This window comes from Geotrypetes seraphini, chromosome 8, assembly GCF_902459505.1.
Source record: "Geotrypetes seraphini chromosome 8, aGeoSer1.1, whole genome shotgun sequence".
In the NCBI taxonomy this organism is placed as follows: Eukaryota; Metazoa; Chordata; class Amphibia; order Gymnophiona; family Dermophiidae; genus Geotrypetes; species Geotrypetes seraphini.
The window spans coordinates 180,918,117-180,940,648 of NC_047091.1; the positions used below are offsets into that span (position 1 = coordinate 180,918,117).

At 45.4% G+C, this 22,532-nt stretch overlaps 1 protein-coding gene across 2 annotated transcripts in view; it reads left to right on the forward strand.

Moving 5' to 3' along the window:
• THOC5 (THO complex 5) overlaps positions 1–22,532 on the forward strand; it is a 96,667-nt gene that overhangs the window by 65,198 nt on the left and 8,937 nt on the right. For both annotated transcript variants that reach the window (XM_033956977.1, XM_033956978.1), the window contains 5 exons: positions 5,571–5,672; positions 13,463–13,559; positions 16,172–16,286; positions 19,422–19,525; positions 20,441–20,528. In XM_033956977.1, the coding sequence (XP_033812868.1) occupies positions 5,571–5,672; positions 13,463–13,559; positions 16,172–16,286; positions 19,422–19,525; positions 20,441–20,528 (506 nt within the window). The remainder of the gene's footprint in view (positions 1–5,570; positions 5,673–13,462; positions 13,560–16,171; positions 16,287–19,421; positions 19,526–20,440; positions 20,529–22,532) is intronic.

Genomic DNA, 22,532 nt, shown 5'->3' on the forward strand with positions numbered 1-22,532 from the left:
TTAAATATTTCTTGCCCGTTCATTTTTTTAAATAAACGTTTCATTTCTTCTTTTCCTATCTGAATCCTCAATCTGCTTTGAGGTCATCTTATTTCAAACACAGTAAGTAATAGCTCATCTGTCAGGAGTCTGGATGCATTTCTTCAGTTTGACTGCAATTAAATTCTCATAGTAATCAAAGCTTAGAAAGCACTTAAGTTAATTCATGAGTAAAGCTGCAGTGATGTCTGATCCGTCGCTGTTCCATGCCTTTGCTTGTCTCGGTTATTGTCTACCAAAAAGGTTCCAAGCAAAAACAAAAAGAGCAACTGTGGAACAGATGATCTTGATAAACTCTTTTATTCAAGTCTGATATTTACCCAATATTAGCATACATGGTACAGTCTAAAAAAACAACAACATAAGAATACACAGTAAATGGATTGTGGTGTAGACCCAACACGGGCCGTGTTTCAGTCATAAAAGATCTTCTACCGGGATTCGGTGTTTCTATAAACCATAAACAATGAATTGCAAATACGCAAAAAAAATAATGTGTACTGAAAAATTGTAACCAATCAAGTGACTCACTTCTGCAGCATTGTTCCATTGGTTATGATTTTTCAGTATAATCTGTATATCCCCAGATTCAGAAAAGGGTGCAAAAAGAGTCGAACAAAAGACCCAGTGTGGATAACTAAAATAGTGAAGGAAGCGATAGGCAATAGAAGAAATTCATTCAGAAAATGGAAAAAGGACAAATCTGAGGGAAACTGGAAAGAGCACAGGAAGTATCAAAAAGAATGTCACCGTGTGGTTCGAAAGGCCAAAAAAAGAGTATGAAGAGAGACTAGCCAGGGAAGCACGAAATTTCAAACCGTTCTTTAGATATGTTAAAGGGAAACAGCCGGCTAGGGAGGAGGTGGGACTGCTGGACGACGGAGACAGGAAGGGAGTGGTGAAGGAGGAGAAAGAAGTGGCAGAAAGACGTAACATGTTCTTTTCGTCTGTATTTACAAACGAAGACACAACCAACATACCGGAACCTGAGCAAATCTTCAATGGAAATCAAGCACAAAAGTTAACATCCATGGAAGTGAGCTTTGAAGATGTGTGCAGGCAGATAGAAAACTAAAAACTGACAAATCCCCGAGTCCGGACGGAATCCATCCAAGGGTTTTGAAGGAACTAAAGGAGGAAATAGCGAAACTACTGCAGCAAATTTGCAATCTATCCCTGAAAACAGGTGTGATCCCGGAGGATTGGAAGATAGCCAACATTACGCCCATCTTTAAAAAGGGATCAAGAGGTGACCCGGGAAACTACAGACCGGTAAGTCTGATCTCGGTTCTGGGCAAAATGGCGGAAGCACTGATAAAAGAAAACATCGTTGAACATTTTGAAAAAAACAAACTTCTGATAACCAGCCAACATGGTTTCTGCAGGAGGAGATCATGCCTGTCTAACTTATTGCACTTCTTCAAGGGAATTAACAGACAGATGGACAGAGGAGACCCCACAGACATCATATACCTAGATTTCCAGAAAGCCTTTGACAAGGTGCCTCATGAACATCTACTCCAGAAACTGAAGAACCATGGGGTGGACGGAGACGTGCATAGATGGATCAGAAACTGGTTGGTGGGTAGGAAACAGAGGGTAGGGGTGAAGGGCTGCTGCTATGTAATATATTCATAAATGATCTAGAAACAGGGACGAAGTGTGAGATATTAAAATTTGTGGATGACACCAAACTATTTAGTGGAGCTCGGACAAAGGAGGACTGCGAAGAATTGCAAGGGGACTTGGACAAACTAGGGAACTGGGCGACGAAATGGCAGATGAAGTTCAACGTTGAGAAGTGTAAAGTATTGCATGTGGGAAGCAGAAACCCGAGGTACAATTACATGTGGGAGGGATGTTATTGAATGAGAGTACCCAAGAAAGGGACTTGGGGGTAATGGTGGACATGACACCACAGTGCGCAGCGGCCGCTAAGAGAGCGAATAGAATGCTAGGTATAATCAAGAAGGGTATTACTCCCAGAACGAAAGAAGTTATCCTGCCGTTGTATCGGGCGATGGTGCGTCCGCATCTGGAGTACTGCGTCCATTGGTCGCCGTACCTTAAGAACGATATGGCGTTACTTGAGAGGGTTCAGAGGAGAGCGACACGTCTAATAAAAGGGATGGAAAACCTTTTATACGCTGAGAGATTGGAGAAACTGGGACTCTTTTTCCTGGAGAAGAGGAGACTTAGAGGGGATATGATAGAGACTTACAAGATCATGAAGGGAGTGGAGAGGGACAGATTCTTCAAACTTTCAAAAAATAAAAGAACAAGAGGGCATTCGGAAAAGTTGAAAGGGGACAGATTCAAAACAAATACTAGGAAGTTCTTCTTTAGCCAACGTGTGGTGGACACCTGGAATGCGCTTCCAGAGGATGTAATAGGGCAGAGTATGGTACTAGGGTTTAAGAAAGGATTGGACAATTTCCTACTGGAAAAGGGGATAGAGGGGTATAGATAGAGGATTACTGCACAGGTCCTGGACCTGTTGGGCTGCCATGTGAGCGGGCTGCTGGGAACGATGGACTCCAGGTCTGACCCAGCGGAGGCATTGCTTATGTTATGTTCTTAGTTCCACAGTTGCTCTTTTTCTTGTCTCGGTTATTGTAACACCGTCCAACGGTGCTCTGCCAGTGCCAGCCATGCTCCTGTGAAAAAGGATCTTCTTCACTCTAGCTAGTGTTCACAATGTGAACTTCTTCATAGCCATGTCTTGCTGCAGTCCGAGAGTCTTCAAAACTCAACACTGTCTTGTAACATCGGGGATGCAGTATATCAGTAAAACAGATCTCAATGGAGATCAATGGGTTCCAAAAAGGATATTTGTTTATAGTCTTATAAAACTTAATTTTATTATCTGTAGGCTGCTTCCCCAAATAGGATGTACCCAAACCTGTGATTAGTAAACAAAAATAAAATCTAAAATCAGTTCAGCAATGTGATATTAGAGAATTACATGGGGACTTATTTTTCCATGTTGGCGAGTTCTTTTCCTGTCCCTGCTCCATTCCTGCAAGCTCCGTCCTCATCTACACAAGCCTCAAACACGTTAAAATCATGTGTTTGAGGTTTGTGCGGTTAAGGCAGAGCTTACAGGAATGGGGCAGGGACAGCAACAAAGCTCACGGGGAGGGGACGGGGAAATTGAGATCCTATGGGGACAAATTTGTCTCTGTGTCATTCTCTATGTGATACGTGCAAGCAAAATCTACAATCCAGTCACCTGAATGTAATGAATTCTAAACTGAGCCACGATTCCAACAAGAGAAACTCATCCTTCCTTAATATCCTAAACCAAGTTCCGTGAACAATGAGAAGGCACACCTTTCCACAGGGAACTGAACTGAAAGGGTGGTGAATATATAGACCAGCTTCCCAGCAAAGATATAGAAAGCAGAATTGTGACAAAATTCAGTTGTGCTTGGAGTAGAGGTCGGAACGGGGATTGCGGGAATCCCCCCCCTAACCCATGGGACTCCCATGAGGACCCCCCTCTGGGCCACGGGACTCCCACGGGGATGGAAGGCTTTGGAAGCAGGGTTCGTCCATATAATATAATGGACACGTCAGCCTTAGTAAAAGAAGGGGTTTATAAGTTAATTACCTGAACAGGAAACAAAAAAAAGGGTTCCACCAAAGAGATTCCACAAGGAAAACAGCAAAAGAAACTGTGGAATTGATGATCCTGTCAGAAGTAATTGCTGCTTTTTATGGGGACGGGCGGGGATGGAGGTAATTTCTTGCGGGGATGGGTGGGGACGGAGAGGATCCGGGCGTGGACGGAGAGGATCCGGGCGTGGACGGAGAGGATCCGGGCGTGGACGGAGAGGATCCGGGCGTGGACGGAGAGGATCCTGGCGTGGACGGGTAGGGACGGAGAGGATCCTGGCGGGGACGGGTGGGGATGGAGAGGATCCTGGCGGGGATGGGTGGGATTTCTGTCCCCGCGCAACTCTCTAGCTTGGGGCAGGGGTGAGGAAAAGAGTGTTTATTCCATGCTTTTTGAATTCCATCACAGTTTTCCTCTTCACAGTAGTGTAGCAAGGGTGAAAGGCGCCCAGGGCGGTGTCACCCCTCCTCCGTCCTCATTTCCCCCCCCCCCCGGCTCCTTCCCCACTCCTGCCTGCCATGCACGCCCTGCTCCCAGCCTTCCCATCCCCTGTTCTCTTGACCCCGTCGGCTCTCCTTCTAATGTCACTTCCTATGTGCAGCACTTGGAAGTGACAGCAGGAGAGCCAACAGGGTCGTGAAGAGCACGTTGACCACCACGAATAATAACTTCAACTAGAGCAGTGGTTCCCAAACCCTGTCCTGGGGGACCCCCTGCCAGTCGGGTTTTCAAGATATCCCTAATGAATATGCATGAGAGAGATTTGCATATAATGGAAGCGACAGGTATGCAAATCTCTCTCATGCATATTCATTAGGGATATCTTGAAAACCCGACTGGCTGGAGGTCCCCCAAGACAGGATTTGGGAACCACTGAACTAGAGGTATGAGAGGGGGGCATGCACATGGAGGGAAGGAATAGGAAGGGGGGTTGGAGAAGGAGAGGGGGGTTGGTGCCCAGGACGGACCATCCCCTACTAGCCATTGCCTCTCCACCACGTCCCTCGGGAGGGCATTCCAGGCATCTAATATCCTCTGTGAAAAAGAGTTTCCTAATATTACTCTTAAGTCTACCACACCTCATTCTCAATGTATGTCCTCTAGATTTAGCCATTTCCCTTCTCTGGAAAAAATTTGGTCCTATATTAATACCTTTCAGATATTTAAATGTATCGTATCCTTCTCCAGAAGACTTCAACAATGGATACATTTAAATATCTGAAAGGTACTCTGGAGGAGAGAAGGATAAACACAGAGGATCCCTAATTAGAAGATAAATGAGGAAACTTTCACAGTCCGAATCCAGCAAAGGAGATGCTTTGGATAGGCCTGAGTGAACTTCAGTGGCAACTCCAGTAGTTGGAACCTAAGGACTGTATTGGGTAGATTCTAAGGTCTGTGGCCCAGAAGGAAAAAGACCTTTTAATTTAATCCTGAAATTGTAATAATGCATGTGATTACAGGGCAGACTGAATGGACCATTCCGGTCTCTATCTGTCATCATTTACTATGTTACTATTTCAAAGGAGATGGGGAGCTCCTGGGTTGGGTTTACTTGTTTGCAGTGTGACTGCCTCAAGCTTCCAGAGAAAGCCGGCAAGATCACTCCCCCCCACCGCCCTCCCCCCCCCCCCTCCAGAGGAGTGATCGGGCTTGGACTTGAGCATGTTCTCAAATGCAACTGCAGGGAGGAGGCTTGATGACTTGAGTGCTTTTCTGGCTTATAGCAGAAAAAATGAAGAGCGGTTTCCTCCAAGCAGTCAAAACTGAATGGCTGTCAGCAAGGATAAGAGAGGGGAGGGTGACGTCCAGAATTAGAGCAATGTAGACAGGCAGCTGATCTCTGCAAACGTTTACCGTGTTCGAATGTCAGTGTTACTTTGTTAAATCTTCTCTCTTTCCTCTCATGCAGGGATTTGTTGTCTCCAGACTCTCTCTTAAGCTGTCTTTACCCAGGGGACCATGGGATGAAAACTCCAAATCCAGCCAATCTTTATCAATTTGACAAAGTTGGGTAAGAGGACTTGCTGTAATCGGTTCTACAGTTCAGCTGTTCTTATAGTAGAAAGATGCATTTAGAAAGAGGTTACACTGGGGGCCTCTGGCGTAAGACAGTCTGCACCACTGCTTCTTGTAACAGCTACATAAGACATAAAAGTTTGCCTACTGGGACAGACCAAAGGTCCTTCCAGCCCAGTTTCCCGTTTCCAACAGTTGCCTAGCTAGGTCCCAAGTACCTGGCAGAAACCCAAAGAGTAGCGACATTGTGATGTCAAAATGCCTCATTCCACCAAAGCCTAAGAGCCATCCTCAGCAGTGATGTCACAATGGATTGATTATCCTGTAGTAGGCCCCCATAAGAATATAAGAGGTGTCGTACTGGGACAGACCGAAGTTCCATGAAGCCCAGAATCCTGTTTCTAACAGTGGCCAAACCCAGGTCCCAAGTACCAGGCAGAAACCCAAAGAGTAGCAACATTGTGATGTCATAATGCCTCATTCCACCAAAGCCTAAGAGCCAGCCTCAGCAGTGATGTCACAGTGGCTTGACTGTCTTATACTTGGCTCACATAAGAACATACATATTGCTGTACTAGGACAGACCGAAGGTCCATCAGGCCCAGTATCCAGTTTCCAACAGTGGCCAACTCAGATCCCGTTCTTTAATGTTTATCTCAACCTCAGTCCTTCTACACCAGCATTCTTCAGTGCAGGACTTAAGGGTCAGTGGCTGTGCCCATTCATACACTGATCCTTCGCATTCTCCTTAAAGAATGACACGGGGATGGTTTCCTGTGGTTAAAAGCAAGGATGGGGACAAATTTTGTCCCTTTGTCATTCTCTAGAAGTACCTGGCAGAAACCCAAAGAGTAGCAACGTTCCAGAGCTGAGATTGTGATGTCACAATGCCTCATTCCACCAATGCTTAAGCTCCGTTCTCATCTGCATAAGCCTCAAACACTTTAAAATTCTAAGTGGCAACATTCTAGAGCTCAGATTGTGATGTCATAATCATCATTCCACCAATGCCTAAGCTCCGTCCTCATCTGCACAAGCCTCAAACACTTTCAAATCCTAAGTGGCAACATTCTAGAGCTCAGATTGTGATGTCATAATGCCTCATTCCACCAATGCCTAAGCTCCATCCTCATCTGCACAAGCCTCAAACACTTTCAAATCCTAAGTGGCAACATTCTAGAGCTCAGATTGTGATGTCATAATGCCTCATTCCACCAATGCCTAAGCTCCGTCCTCATCTGCACAAGCCTCAAACACTTTAAAATCGTATGTGTTCGAGGCTTGTGCAGTTGAGGCAGACCTTACAGGAATGGAGATGGGACGGGGAAATTGAGTTCTTACAGGGACAGAGAAAAATTTGTCCCCGTCATTCTCTATACTGCACCACTCTAGAAATCAAAATGTAGTAAAAGTGAGCCAAGTAAAGGACAATCAAGCCATTGTGACATCACTAATGAGATTGGTAGAACGAGGCATTATGACACCACAATACCAGCTCTGGCTATCAGAGGCTGAAACTTTTCACACTGTTGTTTAATTTTTTATACTGTTCTCCCAAGTAGAGAATGACATGGGGACAAATTTTTCCCTGTCTCTGCGGGAACTCATTTTCCCACCCCCGCAAGTTATTTTCCTATTCCTGCCCCATTCCTGCAAGCTCTGTCCTCATCTTCACAAATCATAAGTGTTCAAGGCTTGTACAATTAAGGTAGAGCTTACAGGAATTGGGCAGGAACAGCAACAAAACTAATGGGATGGGAAAATTGAGTTCATGCAGTGACAGGAAAAAATTAGCCCTCTGCTTGAGGCTTCTATGCCTCTGCCATTTAGCCTGAGCTACAGAGCCAACCCCTGGGTTTTTGTTTTTTTGGCTGAGTGGAGGGGACTCGCAATCTCTTTGAAGTGGAAAAAAAGCTTACTTTATGCTTCCCTACAAGGATCTGAACTTGGAAATTGCTAAGTGCATTTGATTTATTGTTGTTGTTTTTTTTTGGTAAATCTTTATTCATTTTAAATTTTACATCAAGTGTACAGAAAATCATTCAAAAAAATTATACAATTCCACTTGAAAATCTACAATTCTCACAGAAAAGAATTTAATCCCTACCCACCCCACATAAAACATACTTGATAAATAAATATCTCGTAGTATAATACCAATATCATTTTCCATTTGACTATAAGAAAAACTAAAACCCACCCTCCCTCCTATATCACAAATATTAAAAGGGGAGAAATATTGATTAATCCTTATAGTATTTTATTAATGGCCTCCATACATCCTCAAATTTACGAAAACATCCTTTTTTAACAGCTAATATTCTTTTCATCTTATACAGATGACGCACCGAATTCCACCAAAAACAGTAATTCAATCTTGTGCAATCTTTCCAATTATAAGTTATCTGTTGAATGGCACATTTGATTTATTCTTAAAATATCTTAACTAGGATTAAGTTTTGCTACTTGAAATATTTTCTCTAGATTAGATCACTGACTTTATTACCAGTATTTAATTTTTGGGATTTAAACTGTGTTGACTGTTTATCTTTTGTGTGGTGTAACTGCTCTGTCTTCCCACCTAGACCCCCTGTCCCCCTAGGAAAAACAACAAGAACCCCCCTCCCCCACCCCGGAAACTTTCCCTTCTTTTTTCTGCCTAGCTCTGATATTAGAGGGGTAAGACTCTTCAAACTGACTCTTGTCTTTTATACGGTTAACTTTCATATTGCTGATAAGGTTCATTTTACATTGCCAGTCCTAGAATCGAAAGTAGCTTTAAGGTTTAATGTGCAGTTAGAGATTATAGCACAGAAACTGCTAATTAGATTTATTGGGGATATTTTGAATAAAAAAAGAGGAAAAAGGTAGATTCCAGCAGAATTTGTATCATAGTGTCTCAGTTGCTAGTCCCTCCTGTAGAACTAAGAAACTTGGTGACTCATTGGGCCTTATACCCATCCACCCCAGGGTTTGCTACTCATATATAAATAGCCCAATAATCATGAATACTCAGTCAATCCCCCATTCCAACTAATCAAGATGACTTTTATTCAGTATAATCATTGTGGTGCTTTAGTTCCAATCATACCATCCGGAGGCTTAAGGCTTACCCCATCTGTCTTCAGCTTGCTAGTACAGTGGTACCTCGGTTTACGAGTGCACCGGTTTGCGAGTGTTTTGCAAGACGAGCAAAACATTCGCAAAATTGGCGCCTCGGAAACCGAGCGTGCCTTGATTTGCGAATGGCACCTCCCGCGACCCGGCACCCTCCCCCCGTGATCCGGCACCCTCCCACCGCGATCCGGCACCCCCCCTGCCGCGATTGGGCACCCCTCCGCCACTTCTTACTGGCACCTGGTTCTGGGCACTGGCACCGGCATGTCCTGTGCGTTGGTGCCGGTGCCCGAAGATCAGCCTCCTCTTTTTGCTGGTCCTTGAGCATCTGCGCGTGCTCAAGGCCTGCGAGTTCACACTCTCTCCGAGATTCTCAGAGATCTCAGAGAGAAATGTGAACTTGCAGGCCTTGAGAATGATGCAGATGCTCAAGGCCCAGCAAGAAGAGGAGGCTGATCTTTGGGCACCGGCACCAACGCACAGGACGTGCCGGTGCCCAGGCCCAGGTGACAGTAAGAAGCGGCGGAGGGGTGCCCAATCGCGGTGGGGGGGGTGCCCAATTGTGGCGGGAGAGTGCCGGATCGCAGGGGGGGGCCTTCGGGGGGAGCAATGCCAGTTCTCGTGGGGAAGGATAGAGCAGCGCCGCTGGCCTCTGGGGGTGATAACGTATCAAAGCGTGTCCATTATTTCCTATGGGGAAATTCGCTTTGATAAACGAGCATTTTGGATAACGAGCATGTTCCTGGAACGGATTATGCTCGTAATCCAAGGTACCACTGTAGTAAAGAGGAACTCTGTAAACTTAAGCAAGAATTGGATGCAATTAAAGCAGCTATGATCATCCCACATAAATCAATTTACCGCCACTGCCTCAAAAGAATAAAACAACCCAGGAATAAATGGGTCACAGTAGACTCAAGTAGACTTAGACATGTGAAACAGAAACATCTGCTCTCACAATTAATGCCCCTACAAAATTCCTTTGCTCCATTAAAGCATTGTAGTGCTCAAGGGAAAAAAAAAGAATTGAGGTGAAACTAGAACCAGTGAAGGTAACAAGGAGAGCTTTCAAAGTCATGCAAAACCTCACATTATCCCAAAGTGGCAGGTACTAATCATTTCTATAGCGTTACTAGACATACACAGCGCTGTACATAGAACATAAGAATAGTCTTACTGGCTCAGTGGCCAATCGAGGTCACTAGTACCTGGCCAAAATCCAAATAGTAGCAACATTCCATGCTGTTGATCCAGAGCAAGCAGTGGCTTCCCCCATGTCTTTCTCAATAGCAAACTATGGACTTTTCCTCCAGGAAATTGTCCAAACCTTTCTTAAAACCAGCTACTATCCGCTCTTACCACAACCCCAGGCAATGTGTTCCAGTGCTTAACTATTCTCTGAGTGAAAAAATTTTTCCTCCTATTGGTTTTAAAAGTATTTTCCTGTTACTTCATTGAGTGTCCCCTAGTCTTTGTCATTTTTGACAGAGTGAAAAATCGATCCACTTGTACCCTTTCTACTGCACTCAAGATTTTGTAGACTTCAATCCTATCTCCCCTCAGCCTTCTCTTTTCCAAGCTAAAGGGTTGGCATTCATGAAATATTAGAAAAAAAACAAAACTTGAGAGGAGGAGTACAGAAAGGAATACTGGATGAAACTGAAAGTAGCCAAGAGAGATACATTTGGTGAAAGTGAAGGGCAAATGGCTAAACATATAAAAGGAAGACAACATTTTTTTTCAAGTATATTAGTGAAATGAGGAAGACAAAAAATGAAATTGGATAGGTTGGAGTGAACTTCAAGAGCAATTACAGTAGTTTGAACTTAAGGATAGTACCGAGTGGATTTTACGGTCTGTGGCCCAGAAATATCAAGGAAAAAAGACAATTTATTTTAATCAAAAATTTATAAGGCATATGTAAGTAATGGGCAGACTGGATGGGACCGTTCTGGTCTTTATCTGCTGTCATTTACTACGTAAAGAAGACTGAGAGGGGACATGATTGAGACATTCAAGATATTGAAGGGAATTGATTTAGTAGAGAAAGAGAGATTGTTCATCCTCTCCAAGGTGAAGAGAATGAGAGGGCACTCGCTGAAGTTAGAAGGGAAAAGATTCCATGCAAACATAAGGAAGTTCTTCTTCACCCAGAGAGTGGTAGAAATCTGGAACGTTCTTCCAGAGGCTGTTATAGAGGAAAGCACCCTTCAGGGATTCAAGAAAAGGTTGGATAAGTTCCTGCTGGAACAGAACATACGTAGGTAAGGCTAGACTTAAATAGGGCACTGGTCTTTGACCTAAGGGTCACCGCGTAAGCAGACTGTTGGGCACGATGGGCCACTGGTCTGACCCAGCAGCAGCAAATCTTATGCTCTTATGTTTGTTACTTTGAGCTTTCGTTTCCTCTCCTTAGCTCCTTAGCCCAGGCATCACAGTGACAGCCTTCAATTGGGGGATAGATAACAACACTTCTAGAATACTGTTGAAGTAAATGCTGCTTTGTTTACCTCATTGAAATGACTACGAGATGGCATTGTATGTTCCAAAAACAGACAATATTTGTTTATTGTTAGTATAAAAACTTACAAAATTACAGCAGCAAAGGCATAGCTTTTGCTGCTGTAATCTTAACAGAGATTTTGGCAGTTGGAACCCAAGCACAGTACCGGGTAAAGCTTTGAATTCTTGCCCAGAAATAGCTAAGAAGAAAAATTAATAAAAAAAATTTAAATTGAATCAGGTTGGGCAGACTGGATGGACCATTCGGGTCTTTATCTGCCGTCATCTACTATGTTACTATGTTACTATGTAGAAAGCAATATATTGTCAGTTCAGAATATGCAATGGAGAGTAGAACTTGCACTCATATGCTTAGCAGGGGGCTAGCAGTTCCCCGTAGCATAAGTAAATGAATCTCTCTGGCTCTACCTGTGATGCACGTGTTTTTTTATACAAAGAAATTCTTCCTTCGTTTCAAAAAGTACATCCCTGAACTCTGGTCATGTACTTCCCTATTGGTACAAAAAATGTATACCTAACTATTCCTCCCCCCAGTCCACGCCTCTCTCACTTCTCCCCCCCCCCCCCCCCGGAGGGGGGCCCGAGCAGAAACAGAGAATTCTTGGTGAACTTTCTTCCTCCAGCTCTGAGATCCTTATCACCTTGCAGATACTAATTTGTGGTTTTACAATTCTGTGCATCTTCAAGATGGCATCCTTGTAGATAGTCTTATGCAGAAAGTTGGCAAGGGTGACCTCCAGCACCTCCAGCTGTGCTTGGTTCCCATAACTTGCTTCAGAGACAGGCCAGCCTGGGTAAGAGTTCTGTCTTGGTATCAGGCTCCTACATCTCTTACTCCTCTTTCATCCTGCAGGGAATGTTGCTTTTTATAAATGTTTTATGGCTTTCCAAGGTACCTGGTATATGTGAAGTCATACAGCACTGATAACAGCTCAGTAGAACCTTGGAGAAGTGTCCTCCCAGCAGGGAATGGAGACAGAAACTTTGCAACAAAGGCCAGCTGGGTTAGCATTTCAAAGGATACATGTGTTCACAGACAGCAAGGTACAGGCTGGGCCATCTGAAAGGAAAGCTGGTTTAGGCTATGGGAAAATATAGGTTAGTGTCCAGCATATACAAGTGAGGCCAGTATGTCCAGTTTATCCATCTGTATGTCCAGATTAACTATCTCACTGTCATCATTACATAATGACTGGTGTTCCCCTCCTCCAGCGCTGCCTCCCCAGCCTTTGTCAACCCAGTGAACAGGCAGATCTAAACTGTGAATCGAACCTTGGTCTTTCCTCTTGGGCAATGTACACAGCTTCTACTGAGTCATTGGGCTGGCCCTTTTATTCCCCCAAAGAGGGGCAAAAACCCTGAACAGCTTCTATATCCATTGACTTTTATTCAAAATAAAGAACTTAGATGTTGATTTTTGTGATTTCATCGTGATATTTTTGCTGTTCTAATGTAAAAATTCAACGGAGAAGGGACCAGTGGCCAGCAACAAGTATGAGAAATTTATTGTTTCCTCTTGGCATTGAGATATGTTCTGTATGGGGTCTTTGTTGGCCTCTGAATCTGTTGCTGTTTCAATATGTTTTTCAAAATTTAATAAAAATGTATTTTAAAAAAAGTATAAGAAATTCAGACAGACAGTCATAACCAGCATCCAGTCTGATCTCTTCCTCTCAGTATAAAGAGAGTTATTTCAGGCTTTCAATATTCTGCAAAGAAAGGATTTTCAGACTAAATTACCTGATGGCAATTGACATGAATTAAATTATTTACACTTTCACAAGCAGGTGAAAGAGTGACTGTGATAACAAGCATCGAGGGGAACTAGAGACTGGAAGAGGGAGAGGTGATGGGGTTTATTGGTTGCTCATTTTGTTCTGCTTGAACTTATTCCTCTGCAGATGACGCTGTAGGGTGGAGATCTCTGGTTTAAGGGGAGGTAGATGAGAAAATCTGGGTGGAAGATTGCATTTTTTTTATTTTTTTTTTGTAATAGTGGGGATTATTTTACATGGATTTTTGCTCTTTTTAATGTGTGTGCCTTTTTTTATGCTGTTAGTCACTTTTGGATGCATTTGTACGAGCAGTTGAGGAATATAAATAAAATGATCTTCCCTTATCTTTGGTTTTCATTGTCTCTTTCAGTATTTTGACCCTGAGTGATTATGTGTCCGAGCTAGGACATCCCTACAGCTGGGTGCAGAAACTGGGTGGTCTGCAGTTCCCCAAAGATCAACCCCAGGTACAAAACTGCAGCATTTCACCAGGCTTCATTCTGGCTTCATCGCTGAGTTAAAAGAGGGGAAGGGATAGATGCCTACAGAAGCTGGATCTATTGAGCCCAACATCCTGTGTCCCGATAGTGGCAGATCCAAATAGAGAATGACAACGGGAACAAATTTTTCTCCATCCCCGCGAGAACTTGTTTGCCCGTCCCGATCCGGCGACTTCTTTTCCTGTCCCTGCCCCATTCCTGCAAGCTCCAGCCTCATCCGCACAAACCTCAAATGCTTTAAAATCGTAAGTGTTCAAGTCTTGTGCGGTTAAGGCAGAGCTTACGGGAACGTGACGGGGACAGTGACAAAACTCACGGGGGCGGGGAAATTGAGTTCCTGCGGGGACAAATTTGTCCCCGTGTCATTCTCTAGATCCAAGTCACAAGTGCCTAACCGATCCCAAGAAGTGCATTTAATAATCCTATATAATAAAACCCTAGCCGCGCATGCGTACTCCTACCTGCGTGTTTCATTTTCCCTGTTCCGTGAGATATAGGTCTGTGGTGGCAGGAGTGCGCATGTTCGGGTCCCCAGCCTTACAGCCCCTAACTACACTGGCCGCCAGCGCTGGACTCCCTGCTCTGGTAAAAGTAAGTTCTTTGCTTTGCCGCACCCCCCCCCCCACCTTCTCTTCCCTTCCCGCGGTCCCGACTCCAAACCTGCCGACTCCAGCAGCGTCTGCATCACTCTACACACGCTGGGGACTTCCGGCGGAAACATGGCGCTGTAGACAGCGTGCTGCTACAGCTCCGTTGCACCAGACCACGGCGCGGCACTTAATCGGCTTTTTTCCCCAGGTTTGGGTAGTTCGCGGCACGGGGGAGTTTGCTAGGGAAGCGGCGAGATCCGGCAGAACCTAACTAGCAGCCCTGCAATCCAGTTTCGGGACGGCTGGCGACCACGTGGCGCTGCAGATAGCGTGCGGCTGCGACTCAGATCCCCTGGACCGCGGTGCGGCTCTCCCCTTGCAGGTCTGATCCCGGGACTGGTCTTCGCCCCGTGCTGGGGGGCTTTCTGGAGGCGCGGCGCGACTCGGATCTGACCCTCCCAGCAGTACTGTAGTCTCGGGCCCGGAGCTCTCGGCGATCCCCTGGTACTGCAGTGGGCGTGGGGCTGTGGCTCTGCCGCGCCGGGCCGCGCCGTGCTCCCCACCTGCGGGCCAGATTCCGTGTTCGGGCTTCTCCCTGTGCTGGGGAGGTTTTTGGTGGCGCAGCAAACTCTGGGAACCCAGGGCAGGATCGCCATGGCGTCTAAGGTGGTCCGGAAAGATCGGGAGCGGAGTAAGCTGCCAGAGGCCAAGATGGCGGATCCCGTGGCGCCCCCTTCGCCGGAGGCTCCACACTCATCCTGGGTTTCCGCAGTCACAGTAGAGGTTCAGGCTGCCCTTGAGAGTTCTTTGGGGGACAAACTGCAGCGCATACTTGATAAACTGGACACGTTGGACCAACGATTTGCCTCCCTTACGTCGGAGGTCAAGGAGACTCTACACACGCTGCTGCGGCTCACAGCAGGAAAATAGTACATGCAATTCTAATAAATACATCAAGGTAAATTACAAACGTTTAAGTAAAATGAATAAAGTTAAAAAAGCAGAGAAACATTATGATACCACCTATAGAATAATTGTGTCTTTAGCAATTTTCTAAAATCTAAATAGGAGGGAGCTTCTAACATCATTTTGCCAAGCCATGTATTCAATTTGGCGGCCTGAAATGAGAAAGTTCTCTCAAGGAACCTCTTGTAATGACAGGATTTTATGGAAGGATATGTAAACGGATGTATTCTCCGTGTATTCTTATTGAAGTGACTCAAAGAAAAATGAGGGAGCAGGTAACCTGATGACAAACCAAAAACTACTTTATAGCAAATGCATGAAAATTTAAACAAAACTCTAGACTCCACTGGCAGCCAGTGCAGTTTTTGATAGAAAGGAGTAATGTGCTCCCATTTTTTTTTTTAAGCCATAAATGAGGCGATCAGCAGTATTCTGGACTACTCTTCATTTTCTAAGAATTTGTTTCTCACTGTCATGGCTTAGGATTTTCCAGTTACTTGCCGGATTCTAAAGAGTCCTCTTGCGCCCAGAAGCTTACGTGCTCTTACCCAAAAATTACTTAATCATGTCTGGTTTCCCTTTATAGTAGTTTTGTCCTCTACTGCCTCTTCCGGCAAGTTTGGTGAGAGGCTTCAGAGTATCCTCAGCTCTGTGATTTTGGGGCTGTTTCCTTCAGGATTTCCTTTTAGTGAAAAGGTTGCCCTTAAGAATTGCTGGCAGGAGATCTTAAATAGAAACATAGAAATAGACGGCAGATAAGGGCCACGGCCCACCAAGTCTGCCCACCCCAATAACCCTCCCCTACCTTTCTCTGTGAAGAGATCCCACGTGGCGATCCCATTTTGACTTAAAATCAGGCACGCTCCTGGCCTCGACCACCTGCAGTGGAAGATCATTCCAGTGATCAACTACCCTCTCGGTGAAGAAGTATTTCCTGGTGTTCATTAATATTCAGGGCGCGAGTGAGTGAGAAAATGTCCATAACCTCATATCTAATAGGTTGTTCTGCTCTTCCCCTTTCAGTTTGTGGTGACCGCCGATAACTCCTTGAGTGCCAGTCACATGGAGAAGACCATGAAGTTGCTTCGGACAAGGCTGCTGTCCCGTCTGGCTCTGCACAAACAGTTCTCTTCGCTTGGTAAAGGCCATCGGTACCTTTCTTGCCCACTCTCCTGCATCCTTCCCCCCACCAAACGCTTCTTTTGAAGTGAGACCCTCCCAAGTCTATTGCCTACCCCCCTCCTTATTTTAATTTTTACCTCAATGTATTTTTTACCACCTGTTTTTCTCCTGTCCTGTTAGTCTTTTTTGGTCTTATGACCCCCCTCACCACTGCAAATTTTATTAGTTGTGTGTGGAAATTATTTACTTTTTTTTGTGTGTGTGTGTGTCATCTAAATTCTTGTAAAATGTCTAGATAAAATTATTGATAGACAATATCTCATAAGAACCTAAGAATAGCCTGACTGGGTCAGACCAATGGTCCATCAAGCCCAGTAGCCCGTTCTCACGGTGGCCAATCCAGGTCCCTAACACCTGGCCAAAACCCAAGGAGTAGCAACATTCCATACAGAATCCCAAAGATTCCAGAATCCCAGAGAGTAACAAGATTCTAGAATTTCAAATAGTAGAGGCTTCCCCCATGTCTTAATAACAGACTATGGACTTTTCCTCCAGGAATTTGTCCAAACTTTTCTTAGACTTGAGAAACTTGAGATTTTTTTCAGTCATTCCTGTGAGAAGTCCTAGGTCTGAGGTAGCTCAGCAATCCTGTTGAGTATAAGAAGAATGATATTTCCAGAATCAGAGAGAGTAGTTTTGTGCTTTTCAATTTAGCCCCATAATTTTCAAGGTTGTTTACAGGTGTAAAAAGTTCTAATGAAATTTGTCCAGCTGTCCTCCATTTGTGGTTAAAATTCTCCGTGCTGGTTACAGTATTTGTTCTTTTACCAGCCAGCAAAAAGGGGGAGGGGCAGGGTGACAGAGTACAGATGGGATTTTCATGTTGAAAGTCTGGCACTTGCTTTCACTGTATGTAAGTGGTCAGATGGGAGCCCTTTTCGCACTTCTGTCTGCATTTTTAAAAGGAAACCCTGTGCAAGCTTTTCCTTTGAAACCGAGCTTGTGGGCCTGGAACATAAGAATTGCCATACTGAGACAAAACAAACGTTCATCAAGCCCAGAATCCTGTTTCCGGCAGTGGCCAGCCCAGGTCCCAAGTACCTAGCTAGATCCCAAGTAGTAAAACAGATTTTATGCTGCTTATCCTAGGAATAAGCAGTGGATTCCCCCAAGCCATCTCAATAATGGCCTATGGACTTCTCTTTTAGGAAATTATCCAAACCTTTTTAAAACCCTGCTGAGCTAACTGATTTCACCACATTCTCTAGTAATGAATTCCAGAGTTTAAGAACACATTGTGTGAAGAAATATTTTCTCATGTTTATTTTAAATCTACTACTTGGTAGCTTCATCGTATGCCCTCTAGTCCTAGTATTTTTGGAAAGCGTAAACAAGTGATTCACATCTACTCTTTCCATTCCACTCATATTTTAATGGACCGCCATCATATCACCCCTGAGCCATCTCTTCTCCAAGCTGAAGAGCCCCAGCCACTGTAGCCTTTCCTCTTAGGGAACAGTATTTGAACTGTGGCCATACCATAGAGCGATACAAGGGCATTATAATATTTTCATCTTTGTTTTCCATTTCTTTCTTGATCATTCCTAACATTCTACAGTGGTATCTTGGTTTAAGAGCATAATTCATTCCAGAAGCATGCTCTTAAACCAAAACACTCGTATATCAAAGCAACTTTCCCCATAGAAGATAATGGAAACTTGAACAATTCGTTCCACCAACCCCCCCCCCCCCTCCCAAGGCTACCGGCGCTGCTCCATCACCCCCTCCCTCCGCTCTAACCGGAATCGCACCCCCCCGAACCGGCATCGCAACCCCCCCCTGCGAACGCCCCCCCCCCCCGAGAACTGCAAAGCATCCCTGTGCTGAAAGCGGCATCCGCCCGCCCTTCCTCCCAAGCACTTGGTCCTTACCCCTTCTGCTTGTTGTAAGTGTGAATGCGAGCTCCCGCCTTTTGCCTGGGCTGGGTCTTGAGCATCTGCGCATGCTCAAGGCCTTCTGGCTCTCGTTCTCTTGGAGATCTCGTTCTCTCCTAGAGAACGAGAGCCAGAAGGCCTTGAGCATGCGCAGATGCTCAAGGCCCAGCCCAGGCAAGAGACGGGAGCTCGCATTCACACTTACAACGAGCAGAAGGGGTAAGGACCAAGTGCTTGGAGGAAGGGCGGGCGGATGCCGCTTTCAGCATGGGGGTGCTTTGCAGTTCTCGCGGGGGGGCATTCACGGGGGGAGGGTTGCGATGCCGGTTCAGGGGGGTGCGATGCCGGTTAGAGCGGGGGGGAGGTGCTCATACACCAGAACATGCTCGGTTTGCAAGGCAAAAGTTTGCTGAGTCTTTTGCTCGTCTTGCAAAACACTCGCAAACCGAGGTTCCACTGTATTTGCTTTCTTAGCCGCCGCACATTGAGCTGAGGGTTTCAACGTATCCTCAACGATGACACCTAGATCTTTTTCCTGGGCAGTGACTCCTAACACAGAACCCTGCATCACATAGCTATAGAAAAATCGCTCTGTTAAAGTTCTTTTCTCTAGCACTTTTACCGTCCCTTGCTGCTTCAACTTCAACAGCCACAATCTGACGTCTGCTAAGGAAAGCGCAGGCCGTAATTTCATTTTTCAGGGAGGGGAAGTAAATAGATTGTTTCAGGTGGAGGGAATCAGCAGCGTGTTTCAAAGATCAGGTTTGAAATAGATGTGCAAATGTAAATCTCTCTCGTGCATATTTATTATGGCTATTCTGAAAGCCAGACTAGCATCGGCTTGAGAAATGCTAGTCCTTGTTCTTTTAAGTGTGTGTCTAGTGGGGAAAGGGAGCAGCTACTTTGTTCCACTAGCTGTCACGTTAAGAAAAGACAAAAGGTTCCTCCTGCTCGTCTACTGACAGTTTTCTCATTTAGTAATCCAAGGGAAGAGGAAAAGCACCGTGTCAGCTAAGCACATCTTCAGCAGTGAAAAATGGCCCTTTTGTACTTTGTCTCTGCTGTTATAATTCCATCCCCCTCTTTCCCTCAGATACTGGACTCTGAAAAGAGACGGAAGGAGCAGAATTAAGATTTCAAACCCAGCCGCACTATGAGACGATGCCCGATTGCTTTCTGTACTTGGTCCTCATCTGGCTGATTTTATTTGCTTCTAGAGCATGGCATTGTGCCAGTCGCCAGTGAATGTCAACATCTCTTCCCCACAAAGATCATGTCACGCCTAGTGAAGTGGAGCGCCATTACCTATGAAGATTACAAGGTGAGTGACAATACGAGCGGGCCTGTTTCATGCTCTCTAAGGATGTGGCGCACAGCTTTGGTACCTGCACTGCCTCCATCTGTCGCTGGTGGAGCAGATACTGCTTTAAGAATAGCCTCATTGGGTCAGACCAATGGTCCATCAAGGCCAGTAGCCCGTTCTCACGGTGGCCAATCCTGGTCCCTAGTACCTGGCCAAAACCCAAGGAGTAGCAACATTCCAGCATCTCAAAGAATAGCAAGATTCCAGAATCCCAGAGAGTAACAAGATTCCATGCTACTAATCCAGGGCAAGCAGTGGCTTTCTCAATATCAGACTATGGACTTTTCCTCCAGGAATTTGTCCAAACCTTTCTTTAAACCAGCCATGCTATCCACTCTTACCAAAAACAAAGGAAACTGCAGACAGCTGTACAAAGAAGCAGGCTAAATTTATTAAACCAAAATCATAAATGCGGTTAATGTTACCACCTTGAACCAAACCAAAGGACCCGACACGGTCCGTGTTTTGGCAAACACGCCTTCATCAGGGGTCCCAGGTGGATAAGGTATCAGATAAAACCGCAGACAAAAAAACTCAGCCTGTGCGCGAAAGCAGCAATAGTGAGACGATAACTTGGGTACTAGGTTGGCAAGGGGGTGGGAGAGACTCTGCTACTTCTGCTGCTTCCAGCCCAGGCCTGGGGAAAAGAGGTGGTGAGGCTGGAGAGAAGGAAGGAAGAGAAAATACGTAAGGCCAAGAATGTGCAAAACAAGCAGGGGGGAAAAAAAGCAAAAAAAGGGGGAGGGGAAGAGATATTGTCCCCAGCTCTTAAGAAGCTTGGGATAGCAATCAGTATTTCAGCAAATGTTTTCACCCCATTGCTCCCCGGACTCTCTTACCGATGTCTCTTTTCTGTCCCTTTTTTTTTTCCAGGATCTGTCCTTCACAACGGAGGTCATGGAAGCTGAATTGGCTGAAGATACACACATGTACTTTTCCGCAGTTATTGAGAGAGGAACAGGTACGGGAGAGGAGGAAACAATGTGATTAGAATAATGAACAGAAAATGAAATCACTTATGCCATAAACACTCGGTGTGATGAGGGTTTGTCTGTCCAGCTGTCACTGGACAATAATAGCCCCCCTGTCTCTTCTCTCCTTGCTTTCTGTGAATTATAGCATAGTCCTGGCGCTAGGCCGTTCTCGGTGTTTCTGAAGCAGTAGAAATAGAAACTGGCATTGTTTAAATCCAAATGATTATTATTTAAAAGGGGCGGTATTCTAATCAGAGCAGTTTTGCTTCCCCGTAGTTTATACCGTGTTTCCCTGAAAATAAGACCTACCCCGAAAATAAGCCCTAGCATGATTTTGGGGGTAGGTCTTAATATAAGCCCTACCTCAAAAATAAGTCCTAGTTAGATCACCCCCGAAGCCCCTCCCGAATATCCCCAACTCCATCCCTGGATTCGCTGGTAGCAGCGCTTCCCCCCCTCCCCCCCACTGCAGCCAAACTCCGCTGACCCTCCCACCCATCCCCCTGTGCAGCATCTTTCTGTCTTACCCTCCAATCCAAACCCCACCGACCCTCCCACCACAAGACTGACATACTTCCCTCCAAACAGCAGCGTCAGCAGCACTTTAAACGGACTGCTTCGCAGTCTTCTCCCGCTGGGCCCTACCCTCTGCCGCATCACTGGAGATTTCAGCGACGCAGCACAGGGAAGGCTGAGAATCAGCCTGTTTAGAGTGCTGCCTATGTTGCTGTTTGGAGGGAGGTATGCCGGTCTCGCAGTGGGAGGGTCGGCGTGGTTCTGTGCGCGGGGGGATGGGAGGGATAGAAAGATGCTGCTCAAGGGTTCTACACGGGGGGGATGGAAGGGAGGGATAGAAAGATGCTGCAGAGGGAAGGCACAAGGGAATGGTTGAAAGGTGAGGAAAGATGCGGCACGTGGGGGAGAGAAAGGAAAGAGGATTGGGGTGGAGGAGAGGAAAGGAGAGATGATCATTGTACTTGAAAAAAATAAAACATCTCCAGAAAATAAGGCCTAGTGCATTTTTTTGAACTCAAAATTAATACAAGACACTGTCTTATTTTTGGGAAAACACGGTAGTTTATTTATATCCCGCCTTTCCCAAAGCGGGTCACAACAAAGTACATAGTCAAAACATACATGACAACCATCATAAAACATAACAGTAATATCAGACTTTCAAAAGTCACCAAAGGCTACCAGTAGGGCACCCCCCTCCAATATGCATACAGTTCAGGTCCCATATTTCATCCTTCAGAAGAGATGTTTTTTCAGCATTTTCTTGAAGCTACTGAAATGTGTTTGCTGTATGTATCCTGGGAGATTATTCCACCCTTGAGGACCCAGACAAGAAAAAATACTAATTCTAGATACAGTCAACCGCAATTGCTTCACAGTTGGAATGCACAAATCAGCGTGAGTCATAGAACGCAGCAAATGCTGCGGTTCGTACGGCAGGCTGCTATCCATCCAATACCTCAGTGCCTGATTGTGGACGCAAAAGTACTGATTGGCAGAGTTTCATTGAACGAGGAAAGCTGTAAGTTGCTCATTACAGAGGAGCAAACTTTGTTGCCTAATTGTCTAAGCTCAGTAGAAGATGCTGCACGGGGGCCTGGAAGTTACTGATAACGCCTTCTTTTGTTCGTGCTCTGCAGGCCTTGACAGCCTGATCATTTGTAGCGGTGGATCCTATTATTTTGCTTAGATGAAGGAAGAGTACGAAGTGTTTCTGCTTGCTGGCTGTAGCTCGGAGGCCTCTCGCTTCAGTGTTAATAATGCATGACTTTAGCTCAGATCCGATTTACTTCCCAGAACCTGCAATCTCAGCCATGGGTCAAGACTTTAAACCTTTTCACAGAACAAACCTGCATCAAGAAGACAAAACATTATAAACTACCCCTTGCCTACCTACCCCCCCCATAAGAACATAAGAATTGCCGCTGCTGGGTCAGACCAGTGGTCCATCGCGCCCAGCAGTCCGCTCATGCGGC